This window comes from Diplotaxodon limnothrissa, linkage group LG19 (assembly GCF_057381915.1).
Source record: "Diplotaxodon limnothrissa isolate DT_005_m linkage group LG19, D_limnothrissa_male_GT1.1, whole genome shotgun sequence".
Lineage (NCBI taxonomy): Eukaryota > Metazoa > Chordata > Actinopteri > Cichliformes > Cichlidae > Diplotaxodon > Diplotaxodon limnothrissa.
The window spans coordinates 25,698,499-25,725,969 of NC_140614.1; the positions used below are offsets into that span (position 1 = coordinate 25,698,499).

Genomic DNA, 27,471 nt, shown 5'->3' on the forward strand with positions numbered 1-27,471 from the left:
ACATGAAAATGAAAACAACTCATAAGTCATATTGGAACCATATGGACATTCTTGACTGCAAATATTTTTTATTTATTTATATTTCTCTCTGCGTAAAGCTGTTTTGGGGGATTTGATGTTTACAGAAAATCAAACAGATTGTTCTCTGAATATCATCTATTTTTCTGATGCTATTGCCATATTCAGATCAAATTAAATGAAGATGGAATGTTCAGGTATGGAACTATAGAATCCTCCCATCCTCATATCACCCCATCCCATCATCATTTACTAGGTCAGATGAGTGATGAAGAATAAGAATCATTCCCACTGTCATTACGGCCGTATCATTTATTTGGACATGGAGTGCTGACCTTTCTTCAGGGCTGTACAGAAGACTGTTCTAAAGCTGTCAGAGTTCGAGGGGCACGAGGGCCACTGAAGCAGCCTCACCCCATCTGATAAATGGATTGGAAATAAGCTACCCAACAGCAGGAATGGACCATTAATTTTAATCAAAGCTGATCTAAAAAAGGCGATCAGAGCCACATGAGAATGTCAACAGCCCAGTGGGTGTGTACAGAGGTTCCCATCCTTATACACACAAACACATTTCTACACCGACATTACAACATCTTGGATGCCTGGATATCTACCACAGTCCTCTGGTAGCCTCGGTGACCTCTCTCTGCTCTCTTTCTTCATCCGTGGCTGATGCTACCTCTTCACCAGCACTAACCGCCACCCTCCATCTAGCCACAATTCTCTTCCATGCCCCATTAGTTGAGCTTGGCTGAAGACAAAGAGGCAGGCCTTTGGAACTGAATGACCTGGTCAGTGAGATTTAATGGAGAAATCAGGTGTTGGAGGGATAATGGCTAGAGCACGCCAGAAGTCAAGGACAATGGCTACAGCTTGTGCAGGCAAGGGTCAGGCTTGCAGAGACTATAATGCCAGCCTTGTCTCCTTTCTGTATATTTTATAAAGCACTGCCAAAGAGAGCAATACTGTAACTGGAGTTTAGAGTATTTTGTGCAGTGACAGCAAATACGTGACAGATGTAGATAATGGTTTAACTACACTGGCTGTGCTCTACTGCTGTTTTTCTGCTTTGCTCACGCTGAGCAGTTTGTTACCAGCATCTTTGTGAAAGCAGTTAGATCAGCAGCCTGTGACTGATTGTTCATATAGAAGGTTACTGCAAAACAGCAAGCATAACATTTCTAAACTTTTATTTTCAATAGATGAAAACCACCTGAGAACTATGGGCTACGACAAAACACCTGATATCATCCTGGAGGTTCCAGTTGGTTAGTATTTACATTATGAATGTAACCTCACTTCAACCTTAGGCATCTCTATTGTCAAAAAGTTTTGGGATTTTTTTGTATATGACTGAAGAAACAAACAAAACAAATGACCTCGTCTAACTAGTTTTCTTAGATTTGCTGTGTTTTGTTATTTATGAAAAGCTGTGGAAGGACACATTGTACACTGGATTGAGAGCAAAGCCTCTTTTGGAGATGATCAAAGCCATCAAACCTATCTCAATGAACAATTCTGGAGCTATTGGAACAGGTGAGCCCTCTCTTTTTTTTATCTGTTTTGTTTACTTTATTGGCCATCAAAAATTTGCCAATGTTATTTTATCAGTTTTCATATTCTTTATAACTTCTCCTTTTTCACTAGAAACTATGATCAGGTATTCTCAGTTGTATAAAGAACTCCTATCTCTGTCCGCCAATGCTTACCACTTCCTCTCTGGCAAAGGCCACTTTAACCACAGGATTCCACATGCTACAGCTGCACATTACACTACTTCCACATTCACTCATGTTCTCTGAGACCTTTAGAGCCTGAATGGTCTGCCTGTGAGCTTGATTGTTTTGTTGAATAAACACATTGTGTTGGAAGGGAAGCAAGGAAATGGGTGACTAATGCCTGGCCTCTGTAGCATGAGAACTTTTGGACAGGAGCAGGTCCTGACGGTGGCGGGACAGAGGTATATGTGCGCAAATACATTTTTCAATGAATCTTAGAAGTGATAACCTGTAGAACATACTGACCTATTTAATATTTAATTTGAAACCTGAATAGAGTGGACACAAACAAGTGGAGTCCACATCTTAGCCTTGGCTGACACCAGGTTCCCATATCACACTATAGCCCTGATCCTCCACTAATGGTTAGCTGACATGGTGGTGCAGGTTCTCGTCATTGATGCTGTGTTCAGTGAATTATGATAACTTTATTTGTATGGCACTTTTCAAAACACAGAGTAACAAAGTACTCAACAACGGTCACCTTAAGGTGCTTTATATTGTAAGGTAAAGACTCTACAATAATAGAGAGAAACCCCAACAAGTAAACTGCCCCCTTTGAGCAAGCACTTGGTGACAGTGAGAAGGAAAAACTCCCTTTTAATACAAACAAACTTAAACCAGGCTTGGGAGGGGCAACCATCTGCCATGACCAGTTGGAGGTTTCTCTCATGTCTGTATGATTTATTAGAATGTGTGCAGTACGTGATATAATGAGATTAGTTTGAGATTTGATGTATTCATAGAATTAGGTCTAAAAGTATTTGGACAAGGACACAGTTTTTGTAATCTTACCTGTGAACACCACCACACTGGATTTTAAATCAAACAGTCAAGATGTGACTAAAGTCCAGGCTTTCAGCTTTGATTCAAGAGGTTTTTAAAGTGTTGCATTGCATTGGACTGGTTCTTATATAGCGCTTTTCTACTCTGAGTGACTCAAAGCTTTATACTACTAATTCATTGACCCAATCACGCCCATTCACACAAGCTTGTTAAGTGCTTACTATCTAACATTCATACACATTCGCACTCCGATGGATGCATCGGAGAGCAACATTGGGTTAGTATCTTGCCCAAGGATATTTGGCATGCAGACTGGAGAAGCCTGGGATTGAACCACCAAACTTCCGGTTAGTAGCTGATCTGCTCTACCACCTGAGCTCATCGACACTGTGAAATGCTATCTGATCAGTGTTGCAGCCAAATGCTGATCTTTCTGGAATACTTGCAGCTTGGTTGGATAGTTTGTGTTAGTCTGAGCCTTATATATTTGCTCATATGTGTCTGTCATTTATATTCACAAGGCTAGCCTTGTCCAAGTATATTAAGGTACTGACAAAGTAGATCCTATCACGTCAGCCAGCAGCCAGTCAGACAAACATTCTGTGTCAAAAAAAGAGAAAGAAAAAATGTCAGACCCCACCTTTTTCAGCACCCCTGTAAATTTTATTTGACATTTACAACTGACATTTCAAAATGTGCCCTAATCTTTCTGTTAGACCATACGCATGATCATTTGAAGTACAAGTGTAGTCCCTGATGTTCATGTTTGTGTTTGGAAACGCAATGACACAAAACTATAACCTGTTAAGAGCAGCAGGTGAAAAGAGAACGGTATCATTACCAGCTGAAGGCAAGGCTGTTTTTTTTTTTTTCTTCCTCTGATTCTGTTAACATGTCAAATGCGGTCTTGGAGACTTTTGTTTAAGCAGTGGCAACAACAAAGACAATGTTATAACAGTCCTCTGTTAGTCGGTCTGGATGTGTGATGTTGACCGTGTGTTAGTACTGCAGCATGTACAGAATTAGGTGTTTTGTTGAGATCCAAAAGAAGGTTGAATTTAGCCATAGGTGTGGGCTGTTTAAATCTTTATCTGTAAGTCCCTACTCCATATACATGATATAATGTCTCGTGTTTTTGGTTTAAGAACTCATTCACTTTGGGCTAGATAGTGTCTACTTCACTTTTCACTTCATCTCTCGTTAGTTGGTCTAAGTTTCAAACATCAACCAACAGGTTGATGTTTGAAATATTTGTCCATTCCTTCATTGCTCAGTCCGATTTCAAAGTCTAAACTGTTCAGTTTCCTTTTTGACCACCCTAAGAAGGGCACACCAGTGTTTGTAATTACTTCATTGCCTCTGATTGACATTTCCAGTGATTTGCTTATTTTTCATGAATTCCTTCTTTGCTTTAACTGAGCTGGGTTACCCAGAACTGTGTTAATTGTTCTTCACTTGCCCTCAAGCATTACAGAGTAAGGATGTGTTTTTGTAGACGGATAGAAAAAACATAACTAATTTTCCCTCCAAAGCCCTCACCAACTGCATTTATCATCCAAACAATAGTCTTGCCAACACAGTAACCCCATAATGAACCCCTCTTCAGTGGAGTGAGGGGTAATGACGCTTCACCTACAATGCTCCCAAGAAAAAAAGGGAGAGGACAGAAAAAAATGGAGAGAAAAAGACAGTCTTCTGCAGAATCAGACAGCGTGTTCAGGCCCAGTGCCTGGATGAGATGGTGAAACAGCAGCTATTGGTGTCTTCCAGCCATCAATCTTAGCTGGTGGCGTTCCAGAGCCAGTGAGCCCTCTGCTCTGACGGATGTTCAGATAATTGAGTGATCCATCTCGCGCAACTATCAGAGTTGCATAAAAATTATTCACCTGCTGGTGAATATTAAACACATAATGAGCCTCTTGTGTGTTTTAGGAGAAGTGGATAAGGTTAAACACAGCATGTAATGAAATATGGACTCTTATGTGGTAGCACCTTAACTGCCCCTAGTTGATTATGGTGTACTTATATCAATTACGCTTGGCAAAGTTCCTTCCATAACTCTGCAAGCAGCAATTCAAATTCTGCTCATGCATTTGTCTGTCTAGGTGATCTCATACTTTAATCCAGAGACCATGGAGATAATTATTATTTGCTGACTTCTTGATTATTTTTGCACTCAAATATTGTTGAAACATTTGCCTAAGTTATGTAGCAATAGAGATTTGGGTTTTTACCATTTGACTGAATAATAGTTGACATAATTGGATAATTAAAAAAAAAAAAGATTATAGTTGCTTATTAAACCACTTGTAAAGGCTACTTTTTTAGAATGAAGGACAAAAAAAACTAAATAAGTTTTTATACTTGATGGAGCTAAAGTTTAATGACTGGTCCTTATTATCAGGAGAGCAGAAAACTGTCAAAACTACAATATATCCAGGCTCAGAAACCTTATTGCATGCTTATTGTTAACCCGCCAGACTTTTTAGGTTCATTGAGGTAGCTAATTGCCTTTATTGCAGCATTTGTGTACCAAAAATAATCAATCAGGTAAATCAGAAAATGCAGCAACCAAGAAAATAACTTTTTTATCGTGTTTTAGTAGATTAAACATGTAAATGTGGGTATAAACGAGTGTAATTCAGAGCTCATTCATCACTTTTCAGCTCTTTCCCTTCGTTCCCTTTCCCTATTCCACCCAGCCGAACACAATGAAAAGCCTGTGTGACAATGAGCGTGGACGCCAGCTCCCCTCCTCCCAAAGTAAATCAGCTGTGCGATTCGTAAACTGCAAATGTGTCAGAGTTGAAAATGTTAGCACTCTTAATGGAGGCTTGAAAAGGTTAGATCTGATAAAAAGCTGTCAGACGTCCACAAAAAATGATTTATAGCAAAATAATGGGACAGTATGCCTCATTTCTCCCTCATATGAAATGGGGGTTAAGACTTTTGGGTTTGCTATTATACATCATCTGGCTTGACCACTTGCAAATTTAGTGAGACTTGAATGCACACACACGCATTATGTTTCATCTGGCTCCTTTGTTTCAGTAATTTTGAAGGCCTTGTTGTAATGCTGATAATTTATGTCCCCACATAATTAGTAGCATAAAATTCTCATGCACCAAAAGCACTCATTGATCTCCATTCTTATCTGCTTATGTGCGTCCTTTGTTACACTTTTGTGATGGAGGAAATGGTAAAACTAATGAGAAAGTCATAATTCCAAAGTCTCACCAGACCGTTCCTATAACATCAATGATCTGCTTGCTGACACATTACCTCATAAATAGACATACCTAAGATTTTTGTGATGTTTTATATTAGTTGACACGACCACAATTAGAAATCTCCAGTTCTTTGTGAACTTTTTCTAGTTATATCAAGGGCTGCATGCTGTAGGTTTTACAGATGAAATTGCGCATTAAGCCTGTTAGTCTCAGAATGTCAATCCATTTGCGACATCAAATTAATTTCTCGATTCATGATATTGAACATTGCCATCCATTTTTAATGGACATGTCCATCATTTTTGTTGAACTTTCTAAAGCCTTGATAACAGGAATGCCTAATTAGTGGAGTGGAGTGTAATGTTACAGTGGGTGTTTGATATGCCCTATTGAATTCATCAGCTGGTACTTTTAGCTTTAAAATATGTAAGGCCTTCTTCTAGATATTTGGATCCATAAATGTAGTTTGTGTTCACTTAAATAACTGTTTATATATGACTGAAGCTGCTCATATTTAGAAATAATGTTTTGACCTTGTGTGCTTCTGCACATGTTTTCTCGTATAGTCCCAGTTAATGCAGTGGCATAAGAGTATTAAAGGCCTCAGCATCTAGGACATCACAAAGGAAGAGCAGATAGGGGATGTCACCTGAGCGAGGGAGCCCAAAGGCCGTGGCTGCCACTGATTCAATGAGGCTGGACATTACAAGGCCATCCCTGAGGACAGGTACTGGCGCTTCTGGGGTGACAGTGTGACACCTCCAAGACCTGTGCCCTGCCATACCTTACCTCAGGTTCTTGTCATAAATGTGCAAGACAAAGAAAGGGGGTGAAAAATAAATAAATAAAAAAGTATCCATGGCAATATTAGCCTTTAATGAATAGCTGATAGTCACTAAAGTGACAGAAACAATATTTGAATAGATTCATTATAGCACCAGCCAGCAGTCTTTTAGTTTCTCAATTAATCTATTCTCTTGTGATGTTTAAGAAAGAGCTTTTTTTTTCTGGCTTACAGTTTTTCTTCTGTTGTGTAGTTTTGGGCACTTAATATCAATAGAAAATTCTAGTTGTTTTGTGGGGGGGGGGGGTTCTGATAAAGCATAACTGTCTCCGCATAGCCTTCCTGCTATTTATAGTTATGGATGCCCCATGCAGTGCAGGAACGTGGCCTCTTTTATTGTTTCCTTTGTTATGACATCCTCACGTAGAATATTCCACAGCAAGAAAAATAGCCATCCACAGTGGTGGTTCCTTTAGGGCTTCGCAAGTGTTTGTTTTGGGGAACGTCAGCCCACAGAAGTGCAATGCTAGCCCTCACAGAGCAAGCTACTTGGAATATTAATGGTAAATGACAAGTCGGCCGTGATGCTTCAAGGATTTCATACTTTTAAGGATGCACATTTGGGTGCATTGTTTAAGACGTCTGGGGTGTAATCCGCACTCTCAGGTCTCTGGCAGCCTCAGGATTTAGCTCTGGTTAAGCCCCATGTCTCCTATTTATGTTGGTAGGGTTGTATGTGTGCATTATCCAAATTTGTCATTTACCATTGAATGTGAGAGCAGCTTTGACATCGCGCTGTGTGTATAAACGAAGAGCAGGACAGAAAGCGGCACCCCAGCGATATATACCCCTCCTCCTGTCTTGCTGCTTGCCTGTGACACTGTGAGATGGAGAGGAAAGCCTGAAGTAAAATGAGGTGCAAGCATGTCTGCTCCATGAATTCCTGTTTTGGTATGGAACTTTTTGAAGATGAACGTACATTTTTTTTGTCAGCTTTCACGATGTATGTCATCACACTTAAAAAGACTCACTCCTCCCCCCCTCATTTTCTCAGTCTCGCCGCCTTCTTCTCCTTCTTTTTTCCTCTACATTGACCTTCTGGGTTTCAATCCAGGAAGAAGCCAGCAGCATTTGTCAAAAGCACAGAGAGACTAGTGGGCAAGGAATCGAAAGGCTTTTTGTAAAAGTCAGTCTAACAGGAGAATTTTAATGGCTGTCTGACCTCTAAAGGACATTCAAATCTACATTACCCTCAATGTGATGTTAAACCTGCAGTAATATTTTCTTGACAGCGGGACAAATAGATTTGTCACACACTACATGATGCTTTATATGCATCACACAAAGGCCTGCACACTCACAGGTGCTAAATATCTTCACTTCTATCTAGATAAGTTCTAGAGATAATGCGAGTACGTGTGAGTAGTATCTGTTATATTGATCTAGTTTTTTCATTTAAAGACCTGCGAGTTCTGCTATAAATCGGTCATGGCGAGAAATTAATGGTTCAATTAGGCTAATTTAGCATTAATTTATGTTGGTCAGCATTGTCTTTGTGTATTTGCTGGCACGGAAACGGTAAACACTTTTTTTTTATTCCAGTCCAAAAATAAAAGAATTATTTTTTAACAAATGACAACCAAGGAAACAATGCTTCATATTTCTGCCTTTTGTGTTTAAAGAGCAGCACTGTGTGTACCAGATAATGTGCTGGTACTCGTGGTCTGTAGAGGCCCATCAGTCACTGTGTGAAGCTGGTCGCTTGTGATAAGTGGTTCCTTATAGATAACCTAGACAGTAGGCTTCTTTTTATAGACACACTGTCCCTCACATAACCTTGTTTTTTATTGTTGTTGTTTTTTCCCGCTCATTCTTGTTTCCTTTTCCCCTCCACACTGACTTCAGCCTCTTATTTAGCTTCCACGCTTTTAGCTTTGTATCTTTTTTTTCTCGCTTAATCAAACAAGTAATGATTGGATTTCTGTAACTAATATTACCAGCAGAATTCTGATCATATACAGTGAAGAAACACACACACACACACACACACACACAAAACCGTACACTTGCAATACATGTGCATGTGTGTACTGCAGTTTTAAGTGCTTTCCTGGCTCACATTCATCTGTGTGTGTATGAAAGTTAAAAAGATCCTGACAAAAGGCTCTTGGTGATTTATACCTATAAAAAGCTTTTGATATTCTAAACCAGGAGGCAAAGTTCTTCCTGTTTTCGTTATATCTCACAAACTCTTCTCTGATAATGCAGCAAGTAACAGAAAGGATTTTAAAGAATAAAATAAATTATATTTAAAAAAAAAAACACCAGTTGGCCTCCAAATGACTTCAAAAGCAGCCATGCTATTTTAAATGTACTCTAAGCATTCTCAACTGCAGTTAAGAAGAGATTTCTATTTTTTATCATTTGTCATATGACCTAATTTCTATTCAAAAGTACATTTGAATTGCTTGTTCTCATATTTAAATCCTATATCCGATTGTATCCAGTAGCAGTCATTGTGACTGATGTACCAAAAGTAATTTAGTTTAAATACCATATGAAGAGATATTTATTTTTGAGAACAATGTTTTATATTTCAGTATTAATTCACTTCTTTGCATTGTTGCCAGAAACACTGAAAGAGATATAAGCACATTTGAGTTTTTCCCCTCACTGGCCTGGCATTTGTTAAAGAGCTTCGTCAGAACCCTCTTCCCCCATCTTTGTTCCCAGGCAGCCCTTTCCTTCTCCTGTCTCTGGTTTGAGTTTCACGTCTCTCGGCGGTCTGATTGCCTGATAGCTTAAACATCTCTGCCTGCCTATCCTTTAGTGGGAGTGTGTAATCAAAGACACATGAGGAGCCTGTGTCCAAGTGCCGACCTTCTGCTTTCGCTCATCAATTCTTGGGGTTAATGTACAGGATCTATCAGGTCAGCAGATTTGTCTGCACAAACTCTGTCAGGTCTATAAACGATTGGAAGAAAAAAATGCGTCTGGCTGCTGGCTCTTATGAAAACTGTGTAGAATAAAATGAACACAAGAAAATTTCTGCTTATATATTTTTCACCACATCTTTGATGGTATCAGTATTTCTGTTCTGTGTTTGTTTTTTTATGACTGTTTTGAAATAAACTTCGTTGAGGTCTATATGTGATTTTGGAACAAAAAATCCTGTAACATTTGTTGATGTGATTTTTCACCATAAGCCGAAACAGATGGCACGCAATCCTTTTCCTCTAGACTGATGCAAGTTAACAGGGGCATATATTTCTGAACAAGTGAAATCTAAACTCTTAACAGAGTTTGAGGCTTTGACCCCACCCCCTTTGAATGGCCGCCATAGAGATGTCAAAGAAATCTATTTCTCATTTTGAGTGATATCTCTATCAGTTGGCACATTCGCACCATGAGTCTATCCCAATGTTAAACCCCGAATCTGTCTCTTCAATGACGAGTGCGCACGTCTTAAATGACCACTCGTATCTTTTTGTTATGTGTCTGTGAGGTTAAAAGTGAACGGGCAGAATAGAGCTGTCTGGTGAAAGGCCTCTGATAGAAAGTGCCACTTCCATTTGAGCGCAGCTGCAGCAAAGCCTCTGCTGGCTCACTGTCCAGCCCGACACTTCACATTCTCTTCTCCTGCGATTGGAATGGATTTGAAAACTGTTAACTTCAGACAGAGTTTTGGCTTGACCATTTCTGATCTCTTCCCATTTTTTTCATTGCTTATCTCCCACTTGTTTTGTCAGAACCAATGACTGTCTCAGACGCTGTTTTCTTTTTGTTTACTTAAGTTTTCTGACTGCGTTCCTTTTTTTAAAACTTGGACTCAAAGTTGATTCCAAACCAAAGTTGGTACTCCTAAACCCATGTAAAAAATATTTCATATACAGTTTATATTTAAATATATACTGTCATGCACCGTTAAATTACATCTTGCATAACTTTTTATTCAACTTTCCATTGGACATACCATTAAGCTCCAAAATACACCTCCTAATTTGGTGATGAGGGGGTTTAACGGTTTGAGGAACTCTATTCTCAGACATGCTGACAGTCTTCACCCCCTTGGGTCCCTGCTAAGGATGGAGTTCGTGGTCGGAGGGAATAAAGTGAAAAAACCCTGGCTGCGTTTTAAATTCTCATTGTGGTTTGAATTAGAAAGGGGATAAATGCTCTGAATAATGATCAGAAAACATTTAGCTTCAGCTGCCCGGGTGAAACAAAACACACTCGAGTGAAACTTTTGAACTTTTTTTTTTCCTTCCCCCAGCCGTTTTGTTTTCAAATTTTAGCACTGAGTTCATGGGAAACTCACTCGGAGGTTACCTGCGCCTCTGCAAAGTGATGGAAAAAAGGATTACGTCTGCAAGAATGTTTTTACAGTTAGTTGAAATATTACTAACCTTGTCAAATGTCATTTTGAATGAGAGCGCAAACATATTTTAATCAGGGTTTTAAAGGCACGGCTTTTCAAACTGTGACTCTAAGAGAAAGGGGTCAGTTAATTGCAATGTTTGATGTCATATTTGGTCTCTGGCTCCATTTTGATGCAACTGCCTGGAAGCATGCTCGCTCTCCTGCCTGGCTCTGTGTCTTTCTCTGTCTCACACACATACTTCATCAGACACAGTCAAATGAAAAACTATTGAAAGGTCTCAGAGTTTGTAGTGCTATAATCTTCATAAAGTCGACTTCTTGTCAGCCTTTCTTTCAACTTTAACCTTTAGCCTCTCACTGTGTACATCACCAGAGTTTGGCCACTTTCCATGGATCTGGCACTGCTGACATATAAGAGTGTTATTCATATTTTTGTGAATGAAACCATGAGTGTACAACAGAACAGCAAAAGTTACAGCAGCCTGACTTTTTCACTTTTCTTGTGAAAATATGAGCCCTGCTCTGACTTGTACTCAAACCTCTCCCAGCATACTATAATGGGCTAATCATCCAAACTCAGTCCCAAATCTCTTTGGTTCCCATAATTACTCTTTAACAGCAGTGGGAGGTAGGGGGTGGGGGGTGAGGAGGTAAAGGGATATACATTGTAAATTATGTTTGACAAGGTGGGGTTAGTGGTTTTGTCGTAGCTTGTCTTTAGTTATTACTCATACTTCCTCCTGCCATAGATAAGGCCTGCTGCTGAACATACCAAGGTGAGCACTGGCGCAGGGCTCTTATCGCCAGCATTGATTTAGGGCAAGAACTTAGTGACAGAGGTCATTGTGTAGTAAAGCTATCCGTCATTCAGGTTTGATTTCTGTTCAAACTTGTCTCCAAGTTGTCTACGCATAGGTTTGTAGCTCACAAGAGGTAGAGGCCACAGGAGGGTTGGACTTGGGTGGCTAAAGCTAAGTGCGTGTTAAGAGATCACAAAAATGTAGCATTTTGCAACAGTGACTACTGGTTCAAACTGCTATTTAAAACATAGCTAATATTGTAAATCTAATTCAAACCTCTTATTATCGTATGAAATCTGAATCCACAATCATTCGTCTTATGTTTAAAGCAGACATTACAAAAAAAAAGTAGACACATTTTTTTCTCCAGCAGCAATCTGATAGCCTTACTTATAGAGGCATACTTACAGAAATTCCCCTTGTATTCTGTTTTCTTAGTATGTGTGTAAAACTATTAAATTTTCCCTCATTTAAAATTCAAGGTAGTTCTCAGCCTGTGGTATATACATTTGCAATCATAAACAGAGGAGATGAGTGTTTTCCCCTGTGCAGGGGTGTTTTTTTAGATGTCTGGTGATGGGTATTTAGTACCGTTAATGTTGTTCATGGCCTTCATTTCTAGACTTGTAACTTTTGGCTTAAATGTTCTATTTATTCTGGCAACCAAGTGAGGAACTCATACTTTCAAATATGCTCTGAGTCATATTATTGATTGGTCACGAAGATTATTTATTGCACTTTCTCTCTAACTTTTGCAAAAGTTGGAAGGCGACTGAGATTCTCCTGGAGTGCTTGCGTGTAAATGGCTATAAACTGGCTGTGCTGAATCCTGAGAGGAAAGGTACTCCCGTAGAATGTAAAGGTCTCTTTAGTTATGCTAAAATATCTAGCAAGGATGGTGGTGCTGCTCACTCCAACCTTCTACGGGATAACTGAAGTGGCTAATTACACTTCAGTCTGTAATCAAACCCATGTCAGGTTGTCTGAGAACCTGGATTTATATGGTGGATTTCGGTTAAATACAGGAGCAGCTTAAACATTTTATGGTTCTCTCCTCAAATTAAAGTTTTTTTTTTCCCCGCAATCCCCTCTAAAATATGTCATATCCCATTACGCAAATTTGGATATGGTAAATTAGTGAGGAGTGTGCTTACACTATGAATATGTTGACTTTTTTTGTGCCGTATGCAGAGGGTTAGCTTGCTGGGGGTTGGGGGTGTCTTTAACTCTAAAAAGTTGTCTTGAATTTTCTCCCCTTGGAAGATGATGTGTTTTTGCAATTCAAATATTTGCTCATTCTCTTCTCCATTGCAAAGCTCCCTTTGAAGCAAGGAGTTCTATCAGGACCAATGACAGTGTGAGTGTGCAGCGTGACAGCGCAAGAGGCAGTGCTGGACTATTTCTAACTGCATATTTAAATAGCACGGAAATCCAAAATCCAAAATGTATGCAAATGACGGCATGTTTTGCATGCTGATATTTTCATGATTTGGGGCTTGCATATTCAGGTGGTGCTCAGTACGTGCCTAGCTTTAGCAACATTAATCAGAATTACTTCGTGTCTTCCCCATATCCTTGATCTCTTTTTAACCAACATTTCTGTGGGTGGAAGGCCTGCAATTTGGTAGATTTACTTGATTTATTTTTCATGAAAGCTCTGTTGAAGGTTTTAAGACTGTTTTTAAGTGAAAGGACATACTAAAAGTCTTATATTTCATAGGAAAGTGTGTAACCCAGAAATGCTTAATATTTACTTCTTAAGAGTTTTTTTATTTTTTCCCCCATTTACATCCTGACTGCTATGTTTACTCCCCCTTTGTGTTATGTGCACATGGTTGAATGAAATTTTTAGATAATGTTCATTAAATCGAGAGCATATGGAATCTGAAGCTGCCTTTTAGGTTTTTTTTATGTAGCTCTTTATGCAATAAGCACCATATCAAGACAAAACCCTTGAAATGGGCCTGAGGCCTGTCTGCACTTCTTAAGGTATAGAAAATACAATATAAAATAATTAATTGAATTGTCATCTGTATGAACGGTTCTTGCTCTTTGCACCCTATAATTCCCAACCTCTTTCTCCCCATTCCCCCCCCCCCCCTTTTTTTTCCTTCTAAACAGCAATTAATCTCATTTTTAGTCCAATTTCCAGCCCTCTGCTAGTGTCAGAGCGAGTCCCCTGTTTTGTTCCTATTTGGCTTGGTTCCTCTGCATAGTCATTAAGGGCCCAATTAATGTCACCCTTTAGCTGAAGAGTGCTCATTTTTATTGGGGAGCTGACAGTCACCGCCATGAGTGCCGCAGTGTAATATGCATTAATTGCCCCGTAACACTGGTAATTACCAGTTCTTCAAGCCTCTCAGTAAACTGTCATGCCCAGACACGACTGCTTTGAAATAGATTACTCATTAGGGGGACCTGCCCTGTTTTCCAATGGGGGCTCACTGGGTTGGCATAAAGACGAAAAAAATCTGGTGCTTGAACAAATAGTTGCCAAGAGCAATTTCCTATTACAACTTCCCGGTGAAGGCTTTTCTCTCTTTCTCTCTTTCTTTCTGCCTTTTTTTTTTTTCCTTGGATGGTTTTCCAGCCGTCACTTGAGTTAAGGATCAGAAGTAGAGTTAAAGGTCCATCACAGATCTTGCTGATAGCAGTTGGTTTGTCTTCATGTCCCAGTTTGACTCCTTGAATGAAAATGTGCCTTGGGATTTCACCATTCAGATCACTGCGTTGTTTTAACTTTGTTACATTTGTATTTTGTTCATTTCTTTTCTTGCCTTAAATTTAAAGAAAAAAATGCCCCGAGACCAGTGCTGCATTGAAAATGTCAGAGTTTTGCTTGACGGGGGGCATTTCAAGGCCTCTGCACATAAGATCAAGGCAGTGTTGATGTGAAGTTCTTGTTCAAATATTGATGCTAACTTTGCACAACGCTCGTGTTTGCAAACTGTGGAATCTCCGTTTTAAACATAAGCTTGTGCTTCACAGCCCCTTCAACATGTTCCATGTCCCTGCAGAAACTTGTATTGATAGAGAATGCAAATAGATAAAGAAACGTATAGAGGACAAAAGGCGAGGATGCAGTGTGGGTGCCACCTTTGCTCGGCGATAAGATATTATAAAGGAAAGACCAAATCAAACAGCGTTAGCTAGCACACATCCTCTGCACAGAAAGGTGTTGGCCTGTTTAGTCACGCTTCAAATAATATTTAGATTTCACCACAGCCTTGTAAATGCTCCGAGTGTGCTGGGCCGATTCCTCTCTGGTACCTTTCCTTTTTTGTCAAAAGCACTTTTGTGTCATTACCCATTTACCGCAGCAAGGAAAAGAACAGAATTTGAAGACCAGGGAAAATTCTCTCACATACACACACAGATGGAAAACACACGCAGCCATGTGCACACCGAGCCTCACAAAGGTGCTGCTTTTGTTTTATCTCCCTTATAGCACCTGCTTCAGGCAATCTGCTCCCACTCGTCTCAAATGAATTTTGTCACGGCCTTTCAGATTCTCAGTCGGCGATGTGCTAATGAAAGGAGATGGTACAATTTGAACTGACCAGGTAGCAGCCAGCAGTGCACAGCTGAGAGCAAAGGATGGGGACACACCCCTCTTTGAAACAAAAGACAAGTCAACCGTCCACTGATATACCCATTACCCTTCTCATTAATACCCTGCAGACCTTGGTGTGTGAGCGTGTGTACTTTGGTGCGCTTGTGCGTGCGTTTATCTGTTTGCGTTGGTTGAACACTTATCGAATTGTTTATGACAGGCCTAATTGGGCTAATTGAAGACATTAAGATTACCTGTCAGCTGTGTGTATCCAGTCTCCCTATCTGTCTGACAACTTCTGACAAGTGAGGGACCCCGTAGCATCCGTGATGATGGAGCATTGCCGGGCCGTAATAGGGACAATAGGGGCCTCTCTAATTTGATGTGGGCAGCATTAGTTGTGACTATCCTGTGTGTGTGTGTGTGTGTGTGTGTGTGTGTGTGTGTGTGTGTGTGTGTGTGTGTGTGTGTTAAGTATAAGTGAGAGTTAGCTAGGGTAATGGAGTCCCCTTTGGCAATGTGACAAAACGATGAGGTAGTCTGAGGGAAAGAGTGGAAGGGTCTTCGAGTGTTTAAGGACATGAGAAGGAAGGTGCTTGAGGGTGATGGCCTTCACAGACTGACAAGAGACGAGCACTGACATCTGAGTGTCTGTGTGATTGTGGACCATTACCAGTACTGCTATATCAGGGATACCCATACTTTTTGACATGGAAAATGATCAAAATAGGTCCTGAAGTTCCACTTTGGTCTGATCTAATGTCTGCCATCATAACATAAACAGGTTTATAAGAAAAACCATACACAGAAGTATTTAGTTGATAAGTTACTGTATTTATTTTTGATTTTCATAACATTAAATTAAACCCAGACTAAAGACTCAGTTGAATGGTCCTTTTTTTGTCCTCCTGAATTTTTATTTTAAGGTGAGCGGAGCATAGTCCTATCTTCTGAGTCTTAAGGAATGTGCCTGTGCATATCTGTATCAGCTCACCCTCCCTCCTTTTTTCCTCCTCACTCGCCTCTCCTGTGTGGCCATTCTGTGGGGCTTTGCAGTGTCATCGCTATGACAGATCAACACTGTCAGCCCAAGAGATCCCTCTGTTTGTTTGTTCTTCTCCAAAAGGGGTTAAACTGTCAAGTTGACAACTCACGAGACCCTTAGACTGCCCTACTGCCTCTCCTCGTCTCCCTCCCTCCCATCCACATTCATCCCCAAACGAGTGAAAATCAATACCAGATTGCCTGAGGACCACTGTTTGGTGTGGGCTTGACCCCTAGATGTCCCCCACTCTGCTTCTTTCATTACATGTAGCCCAGTATTTAACTTCCATCCTGATCCCTTGCCTAATTAGTTTCGATAAGCTCAGAGTCTCTCTTTCCCTCCCTCCTTCTCTGTATCTCCCTGTCCTACTCTTACAATTGCATTCACACACAAACACAGCAAACACATGGACTTTTTGCTTTCTTTCACTTTGAAGGGACACTGTGGGCTGGGAGTAATAAAAAGACAAATCCCGACAGGCACACAGAAGCCCTAAGCTATTCTTGAGCTAGGATTATTGTTTTGTTTGCTTAGCAAATTTTTTAAAACTACAGTGAAATTAGATTTGCACCCCAGATTGTCAGTACAAACACTGGGGATATCCTGTGTTGTCCAAAACTAATGGCACTCTGCTGTGTTGGGCCTGTTGGCTAGTCCTGTGGTTTTCAGAAGGCCTCGTTGATATCGCGTAGCTCTGTTTAATCATTTTACAAAGCAGCTATTGATATTGTGTGGAAAATGCAACTTCACCTTTAGAATTCCCTAATAATAACCTTAACCTTGATAAGTGATGCAAGCAGGTATCCAGTGGTTTTTCTGCAGGAGGTATATCTGTGTGTATATGTATATTTACCACCCAGATGTCCAGGTGCCGCCACTGTGCCGGCTGGCCCGTGGAACACTGACAAGCCCCAACAACATGTCGGCCCCCCCTGCTTTACTCCCCCCAGGGGCTAAAATTACCCTCAGGAATGTAAACAGACTGCCGAGTAAGCACACAGATTTCTGTGGCCCTTCGCCTGCATCCCTCTCCACACTTGCCCCCCCTAAAGTGGGACAGTTCCATTTTGGACACAGAAGCCAAGGTTGATGCGGAGGCTACGGTTTGCTACAGTAGTTTTCTGATTGAGTAACAGGACAGTGATAATCATTTTTCCTAACTGCAAATATTTTTTGTAACACCTGAAAGACAAATCTACTTTTTTCCCACCCTTGTACTCCTCATATCTCCTTTCCCCCATTTCATTTTAGCAGACAGATAGGCATTCACACCAATTCATTAGTGTGTGGGGTCGCTGTAAGCAGTGGAGTTTGGGTGAAGAAGTTCACTGGGCTGGGCGCTGACATGTTGATTTAGTGGTGGTAACACGACTGCACTTCCAAAGGTGCTGACTTGGACGAAAGCCAGGCCTCTTTCTCTCACAGGGAGACAATAGAGACCACACTCTAATTTTGGGGCAGGGTTGTACTCATGGACGCAGAGGCCAAGAGGCCTACACAACAAACATTCGCACCTGCCTTTCCATGACTTTTGATTCACTGAACTGGTAACAGAACTTACAATGAAGTACTTATTCTTGAACCTGATGGAGACCTTGGGCCAATGGATAGCATGGCTTTTTCAGAATGGAAGAACAATGAGGAGCAGCCATACGAATTTACAAAGTCTCATTTAAAAAATATACTTGTGGCTTACATATTATATATTTCATGCAACTTGTTTGTGTTTCTGTGGTTTTAAGTACAGTTGCATGTGGATATTAAATGTTTTATTTCAACAGCTTATGTCGATTAAAAAACAGCTGAGTGCATGGCACACATCCCATGACCTCATATGCAAACATGATATCCATAAGTACACACGCATGACATTGTTCCTCCGCTGGATGCATTAGATGTGCCGGCGCTCGTTCAGACTGATGTTGCCCTAGCAAGGGTGGATAGGGTTACAGTACAAAATGTTGTTGATTAGGGGCTGTGCCTGTAGTGGGGGATCGTCCTAAATTGAAGACACATTAGCTACAGGGGTTAAAGGCAGGATTAGGTCCAGATCTGTGTGGCATAAGGAGCAATGGTCAAAGAAAAATGCCTGTCCCAATGCTTGTCTTTGACTGTTTCCCCAGGGACAGGTGGCAATTATCGGCCAGGGCTGCTGGGAGTTCACAATAACAGGTTAAAGGAGCATGTATCCCCTTGACAATGTGGTTTTCTCTGTCTGCACAGCCTCCCAGCCCCCAGCCTTCTTGCCCACTACCATGGGGAGCTTCTTGTCTCTAGGCAGAACTCATAGACACGAGGACTCATCAAAGGCCCGAGGGGCTTTCAACTGATCTCCAAATTAGCACTATGGTCAATGTTTAGTTTTTAGAACTTGGAGCATTATCTAAAAAAAGGGAAAACCTCAGATGTTTATTTTTTTAAATCATATTTTTACTTAGATTATCTTAAACATGTATAGGAACTCGATTAAAACCGATAACAAACAAAATACTGGCACTCACTGATAAGTATACCCTTTGTTAAAAGGTAAAACAAACTTATTCTAGCTATAAGCCGGCATCAGCTTCACTGGCATTCCAGATGACAGCTTGTACCTGAAACTATATATACTCAATGTTTGCTAAAACATTAAGTATATTCATCCCCGAGCACCGCTATTTTGTTTGTTCTTATAACTACATTTAAAATGTATTTACATAAATCAAGATTCCCAGACAAAATTACTACCCGCTCAAGATTTCAGTTCAATATGGTAGAGACACTATGTGCTGTCATCACCATGAAAGAATTCATTAATATCAGCATTAACTGTTAATGAATATCCACTCAGTGTGTCATAACTGAAGAGATCAAGCCATTTTCATGATGTACAGTGTCATTAAGGAGTGTGAGGAGTCGATATCTGCGAACAAAAAAAAAAGATCAGGTGTGCTCTTAGTTCCTGGACGTTAACCCTTTAAAAGCCGGAGAGACCGAGACGGACATTTATTTTTCTTGCATTTATGTTAACAAGCCTGTTCAAAACAATCCTTTTTGCAAAACACTAACACACAGGACACTTTTGTCTGAAGGACAAGTTTTGGGGTTTTTTTTATGATTATGGTGCCACCACAGAGCTGTCGTCATTAGGCCGCTTTGTTGTATGTAGTGTACTCTGCGCTGCTTGGGCCAAATTCTGAACACTGGAAAGACAAATCTAGAGCCAGACCACACCTTGTTTAGTTTTGCTTCACATCCAATACAGACCAGAGTGTGTCAAAGCGTGTTGGACCGTGACACCGTAGATCTGAGAGGGAACCCGCACACATTACACACACAGTGCACACTTGTTTCTCAGATATGTGTTGCTAATGTGGTAGGCGACATGCTCAGTTAAGGGACTTAACGAGTTCAAAACACTGATTAAGTCTCCTCCCTTCAGCTGGAGGATGTTTTGGAAGCATGATATTGAGCGAATGGTTTCTAACTGGGACCAAATGTAATTAAGTTGGATATCTGTAAGTTACTATTGAGCCAGCAAATAAATATAAGGTTAATGCTTATTTGCTCATTCACATAATCATGTGTTAGTCAAGGTATCAGTCGGATGTCAGATTGTGTATCTGTACGGTGATAAGGTTTTGGTTATTGTGAGAAAGTAGCTGAAGTGATAGGAGCTTGTGGGAAATTTGAAGCCAGAAAGTGATAACTGATCAAATAATTAACGGGAGAAAAAAAAACATTTTACAATTATGGATGCATATGTTTAAAAATAAGCAGTTTTCTCTATTTATCATATAGAAAAAGCTCTAACCTTAGTTTTTTGTGTGCACAAATCTCTCCAGAATCTTTAAATTCCCAAATTCTTTGCAGTATTACACTTTGTTCTCAAATTGCTGAACCATTTGTCCATATAATCTTTTAGTAGCATTATTGGTGAATTGAAAATATAAAATATTAGTATATTATTTTCCCTATTTTACATTTATAGTTAATGAGCACAAAGTTCACCTTTTGCATTTGTAGGACGGGACTGAAATGTTGCTAAAGCTGAATCGGGTTGACCATCAACTAATTTTGTGATCCCTTAAAGGGCACAGGCTACATCCTGCTCCAGAAGTGGTTGCTGTGTTTACCAAGTAAAGCTCTGGAATCCTCTTGTCTCTGTTTTGGTATTGTTATCTTGCATTAGTGAGCATAAATTATCTCCTACTACAACATAAAACTGACAACACACTGAGTCGACCTGACCTCCCACATCTCTCATACTCTCATACTTAAACATTCCACCTCCACACCTCTAGCTTAAAAACTACATATGCATATGAATATGACATGCTCTTCACTGGTGACAAAGATTAACCGCATTCTTCTCTGTTCCTCCTTAATTACGACGCTTGCGTAGGTTTTGGTGATAATAATGTACAATCGTGTGCTGCGGTTGCTTTATAATTGTGTTTTAAGTACCTAAGTTGAATTAAGTTTTTTTTCACCGCTCAATGAGACAAAGTAGGGGGTGGAGAAAGTAAAAAAAACCAAAACAATGTTTTCTATTCTTAGCTATGGTCATGTTAATAACTTGTCTGTGGGAGGTTAACTCTTCCATTCAGTTCCTGTTATTTATGGACAGTCGGATGTATAGTTTGTAGCAAGGGATTATTTACCTCCCTGTTCGAGGACGCCCCTCTGGGTAGAACCAGCCTTAAAATATCCTACTTGTGCACAGCAGTTTTACTTGTCAGGGGTGTCTTCATCATCAGTCTGGCTGAATTGCAGCAAAATGCACTACAAAGTCATTAAAATACACAAGCTGGGTACAGTATTCATGCAAAACTGTATCACCTGCTGACATGCAGGCTCTGGGTCACTGCCGTCCCTGTAAATTTTCGCAAATAATAACACATCACAACACCAGTATCTAACCTTTTTTTGTTTTTGTTTTTATAAAGAAAACTCTTATAACTCTTTGATAGGTGAACATCTATCAAAGGGATCTCAAAAGAATAGTCTTACTTTTACACATTTATTCTCTGTCTTTTACTACATACGCAGTTCGTCAGACTTCAACACAGACATTTTTATGCCTCTGTACTTCTCTCACAATCAGTCTGAATGCTTTTTGTCTTAAAAGAAGTTGAGCGGGTTCCATTACGGCATTTGGGAAAACTGAGAAAAGACTGACTAACACTAATGTTTGGCAGTGCTTTAGCTGCCTACCTTGTGACCTGATGTATGGATGCTGAAAACAAAGAGGTCTTTGTGGAGAGACCTCAGAGACATAGACTTCACCCTCAGGTGAAGGCTTGCACTGTCTAAATCATTGCTGGGGTGTTTGTTTAAAGTGGACCTGTGCGGTGTGTAAAATGAAGTGAGGGCATTTTAAAGTCGAGCATAAATTCATCTCAATTTTATTGATAATTCGTCATGTCATGTAATGTACTTTGGAAAAAGTGATTGAACCCGAGTTGTGCTTGAAGCTTCTTCTTTTTTTTCCACCAAATGTAGCAAAGGAAGTTAACCTTGATCTGCGTGTTGAGCAGAAATGTTCAACTCAGAGATTTTTGAAAAGGTTACACTACCTGACCTCCCATGCATGGATTACGGGCTTTCAGCCATGCTTTCATTTCCCCCCCAAAATGAGAAAAGCAAGAACTAAAATCAAGAAATAAGTCTGCAAATTATTTGAAGGGTAGAGTTGGTATATTTTTACGCATGTGTTTATTATATTCCGTATTGCTGGCTTCATGGCATGTTGTGTGTGCACAGGCAGATACTAATAACACTCCCTCTTCTCCATTCATGTTTTTTTTTCTATTTCTTACTGCCTCGCTCTCATTAAGCTGTTGTAGTAAGCTGCTTGGCACCTGCTTTAAAATGCGACCACCAGCAGCTCATTAACACTAACGAAAGCACGGCTGGCAGCCCGCAATCCATGCCCAGGCTCGTCAAGTGGCCCTCTTGCTGAAATTAGCTACATTTCACAAACAATTTCACCAACTCGTTACATAGCGAGGTGTTTATTGGAAGATGGTTGACTCTGACTTCGAGGTGGTGTGCGTAATAAGCACATGCCAGCTTAAAATGAGCCAGCCCACATAATAAACCATAATTTGCCTACAAATTTAAACTGAACTTCCACTCACTTCCTCCGGCGTTCCAACACACAAACTTCAGAGGAAGTGTGTATATATATATATATATATATATATATGCAGTAGTAGTGCCTAAAGCACCCTGCTGTGTATTTTTACTTGCTTTCTACTTAGTTTTAGACTTTTTCACAAGAAAATCATGCTGGAACCATCAGACTTAGTCTTGACCCCCTGACCGTTCCCTTCCCCCTTCAGTGTTATTGTTACTATTCCCAGTCCAAGATTTTTACCTCAAGGTCCCAGTAGTATTGACTTGTATTAATCCTGAGAAGGATTCAAACTCCATTTATTTTCTTTACGGTATGGAAAGGCCTTGGTGACATGGCTCCCCAGTGTTTATAATTTTGCTTGTTTCAATTTGTACTCAGCCTCCCTTGACAGACCTGGGACATGATGAATCGTGCACGGCTGCCTTATCTGTTGATGTGCAGTTTTAACCTTTTCAGAAGGTTGCCTCTTTCCAGTGTGTGCCGACCAGTCTGCCCGTTCTACGCTTCTCACCCTCCCCAAACACACGCATACATCCAGAACACAGGAAATACAAAGAGAACGGCGGCAGAATAAAAAGAAGCACATAAGCCCTTTTCTGAAGCCACCTAATGTAAATGTTTAGGTTTTGTTTCCAAAACATTTCCATATTAAGAGTTGACGGCCATGTGCAGCAGTGGAGCGTGGAAATGGCGAGAATTTGAGGGTTTGAGTTTTGTGCAGTGTTGAGAGGGTGAGCTACGTGTGTGACACTGTGGTGAACTTAGAGCGTGCATCTGCAGGCTTTCTTCGGGGCTGTTGGCTTTGGCCTGTTTGCTCACAGATACAGCACCGTAAATCACGCGCTGTAAAACGCAGAATGCAGGGATGGGGTGTAGGAGCATGTACACTACTGCGAGGGCCGCTTAGAAGGAGGTGCACATATCTTCATGTACATGCGTCTGTCTGCACACGGGAACTGTATGTAGCATGCGCACTGCCTCGAGACCAGTCATTATAACAAGACATATGTAACAGCTGGAAAAAGAACAAAGGCTGAGAATTTATTGTTTCTGTGGTCACAATGCAATCTGTGTGTTTACAGTAAATTCTTAAATTGCAAACTAAAGATTTCTGTAAATACAGCATCTATAATAGTTCTTATAGTCTAACCAAAATGTCAAAAGATTTTATGAACTTTACCTTGAAGCTGAACTTGTACTGCTCTCTGTGGCCCTTTAGCTAGCTTCCTGTCTTGGCCTCCAGAGGCCCCACAACAGCGTTAACTGTCCAAGGATGAAGAGCAGTACTGTCAGCCCCCTGAATCTGCTCTAGCATCTAGCAGCTACAGTGCTCTCCACTCAAGAGTTCAACTGTGACACGTCTTTATGCGTGGCAGCTAAGGTTCAAAGAAGAGAGGGGCCACTGGTGGCTCTTTGGGGGTTAATAAATATCTTGAAAGCTGCTTTATTTCCTTTTTGAAAAGAAATAATAAAATGTAGTTGCACATTCCAAGTGACGAGTTCCTCTGTTTAAAGCGTTACTGCATCTTTCACATCTTTAGGGATACAGTTGCTACAGGTTCTACAAGGAAATAAACAAAAACATCCTATATCTAAACACTCCTAATTTGAGCTCACATTTGCTTGGAAAGTCAATCTTTATTGCCGCAGTGCAGATTGCTTTCCCCCTCAAAATGAAGGTAAATGAAACAGCTGGACACTGTTTGACTAGCTAACCTTAACCACCATATGCAGTGTGTTGAACTCTGCATGCTCTCTTATGCACCAAAGGCTTCTGATGTCAGGATCCGGAGGCCTTGGTGTAGTGCTTTGTTATAGATAGATTATTGTTATTTCACTGCCATTGTAATGTGATTGAGTGTGTATCACCCTGTCAGAAAGATCTTTATCTTCCTGGCGGTGTTTTTGTTTGATTCAGCACAAGTTTCCTGGATGTGATCAAAGGAAAAATACCTAAGCCATCTTATCGCTCATAGATCCATCTCACTAGTGTCCCATCTTTCTATCTCTTTACTAACCTATTCCTGATGTTTTCTGTATTTCCTATCCAAAGTCAATAGCATTTTCAGATATGAATTTGAAAGTCTATCTCAGTATTTGCACACTGAGAACTCTTGAAAACAGCAGCGGTAATGTACTAACAGTCTGTTTTGTTTTTGTGCACTGCAGGTTTGGTCCAGGCCTTGTGATCTACTGGTATGGCTTTATTGGAGAGCTGGATTGCCAGAGAGACAGAGGTATCCTACTCAAAGACTGCTTCCCTACAGACATTGTCACCCTGTGCCATGCCACGCAACAAGACCGATCACCTGAGAGCCAGAATAAAGACAAAGAATGAGAAAAGATCAGAAGCAAGAATAAAACCAAAGTACAGATGAAAGAATGAATGGGAGGAAAGTGGGATGACAACAAGGAGGTGGGAAGGGTACGAACACTGAATTTTGCAGGGGTGGATACCTAGATCCGGAAGCAATTTGGCTTTCCTGCAGTGTGAGACTACTGGCAAAAAATCTGCCCTGAACTTCACCTGACCCTCATTCTCTCTCTCTCGCTCTCTCTCTCCCTTTCTTCCTCTCATTCACTGCTCCAAAGCGGCCGCATGTAAATGCACACCAGCATTCTCTATATATCTGACGTCACTCATAGTCATACCTGTAAATGAAAAACATGATCTGGGAGGCTGCTCTGGTCGTGGTCAACACCTGGCCCTTGGATGGCCTCTTGCACTGGAGGCTACGGTGCAAGCCAGGGCCGAAGCAGGACATAAGGGCCTTCCTTATCACGCTCAGGCCCTGGCCTTTGTCACTCCTTCCTCCTCCGTTCCATAGGCAGATAAGAGAGGTGCGGTCTAGGGGCTGGGTGACGCCTGTCTCTCACCTGCGTCACTCAGTGCCCTCTCAGTCACTCTCCAGCGGGATAAACAGGATAGTTTCTGATTAAGGTTGGCCCCTCAGTGACCCTTTTCACATTATAAAATCTTTTTTTTTTTGTTAGCACATATGCTTGACAGAACTGTTCATGCTGCTGTCAGTGTTTATTTCTTAACTGCGCAACTAATATTCAAATTCAAAGTTCCACTAACCTAATTAAGCGCAAATTTTGATACATTTACAAAAAAGGAATTTTTTTTTTTTTACATTTGTTGGCTTCATGTTTACTGTAGAGTTAAAGTTATTGATAGAATTTCCAATAGGTGTGAACAAAATTGAATAATTTTCTATTTTTTTACGTTGAATATATTAATAATTTTTCACTGCATAATGTCATAAAATAATGAGCATAGCCGTGACAGTTTGCCTAAAGCAAAGCCATATTGAAATTGGGAGTAATGTGGTAGCCTAACAGTATTCACTTTAAAAGGATATAAAATAAGTGAAGAGCTTATCCTCGCATTTGTGAACCTACGTTTGCTTGACCAGTGTGTTTACTTAGTAAAATATCAAAACCAGGAGCTTTTTTACTTGTTTCACAGTAATAAAAAATAAATAAAAAGACTATTAGAATCAGCATTTGTTGCATTCTGTCCCACATTTAACCTGTAACAATTTAAAGTAAAACTACTGTACTTCCATGTGTTATTTTGTACATGTAAATATTAATAAATGTGTTGTGTAAACTATTTTTAATATGTTCCCACGTTACTGTCAAAATCATAAACTTTATATATCAGGCACGTTTAGGCAAGTGAGGTAAAAGACAGGTACGTAGAAACACCTGATTACCATGTAAAGGTAAGTGACTGTCTAGTAGTCGTCTATTGCACATCTTTATAACCGTGGTACATTTTATGAGTGGATACTAATGGAAGAAACACAGCCGGGCTAGGAGAACCAGAAGTGAACATAAAGTTGAGTGATGGCTTTAGAGGCAGATATGCACTGCCTATAGGGGATCCCTGTCCTGCCCCTTTCTTTATGGCACACAAAACGATAAGAGGAAAGAAAGTGAAAGGGTGAAGAACATGCTGTCACCTCAGAAAGTACACTCACAAAGAACTATTTTTGTTCATAGTGTGCTTTCAAACTGCAGGCTTCACGTGTTCTTGTGCATAGAAATGAGTCAAAACAGACCTCAGGTGCAAAGTTAGTGGAAAGCTTTTGTCTTCAGTCTATTAATCACCAAATCCGACCGCCTCATTTTCTGTTATTTAAGACAACTTCCCCATATGAAACAAAAATATGTGTTCCTATGTTTGGCCTGCATTTATGCACTGTTCAAACAGTTGGAGAGATATGGTATGTAGGGGTTAAATACCATTAAAGTGCTGCTTGATTTGTTACCCTTAAACCTCTAACCTTAAGCCGACTCCCTATCTAGGCCCTGATCCCCTCCATGAGGAGGCCACTGGGTCACCACTGGGTCGCCAGGCGTCCATGGCTTCCTCTGTGCCCCCCCGCCTCTCTGCACACTGTGGTACAAAACAACTGTCCCCATGTGTCCAGTTAAACTCGGCGCGAATGCCTGGTCATGGTATGCTTAGACATCACTTTATGGCTCCTGTTGGACAAAAAAAACAGAGCTATTTTACTCGGGGAGGGAAAATTCTCCATTCAATAAGAGCAGAAAAAAAATTGAAAAGAGCAGATTCAGTTCCTCTCAAGTTTCAAGCCTTCCTGCCATTGTTTTCCAAGGTGGTTGTTGCACAAAAGAGTAGCCAGGGTCAGCTCCTATAAATTAGGTTCTGCACACAATGTTCACTAAATAAAGCTTTTTTTTAAAACGGACTTCAAAGGCGAGCCACGGCATCAGTGTCAGGTGACCAGATTTCCATGATGTGAGTGCAAATATAGAAAAACTAGTTTCCATCTGATGATTTTTAAGAGCCAGACGTCTGTATTTTGTGTTTTCTCTCCCACCCCTGTTAGAGTCATTGTTCCTGTCACAACAATGGGGCACTCGAGTGCTCTCCAAATAAGGCCAGTTTGGAGAGGTCACTTCCAGGGGCTGGTAACACCCGTGTTCTGGAGAAATTT

At 40.5% G+C, this 27,471-nt stretch overlaps 1 protein-coding gene across 1 annotated transcript in view; it reads left to right on the top strand.

The window, feature by feature from the left end:
• Window positions 1-25,586, top strand: part of cdin1 (CDAN1 interacting nuclease 1) — a 50,217-nt gene extending 24,631 nt beyond the window's left edge. The window contains exons 10-12 of the mRNA XM_085342734.1: window positions 1,224-1,289; window positions 1,452-1,557; window positions 24,668-25,586. Of these exons, the coding sequence (XP_085198860.1) occupies window positions 1,224-1,289; window positions 1,452-1,557; window positions 24,668-24,836 (341 nt within the window). The 3' untranslated portion in view covers window positions 24,837-25,586. The remainder of the gene's footprint in view (window positions 1-1,223; window positions 1,290-1,451; window positions 1,558-24,667) is intronic.
• Window positions 25,587-27,471: the final 1,885 nt, after the last annotated feature.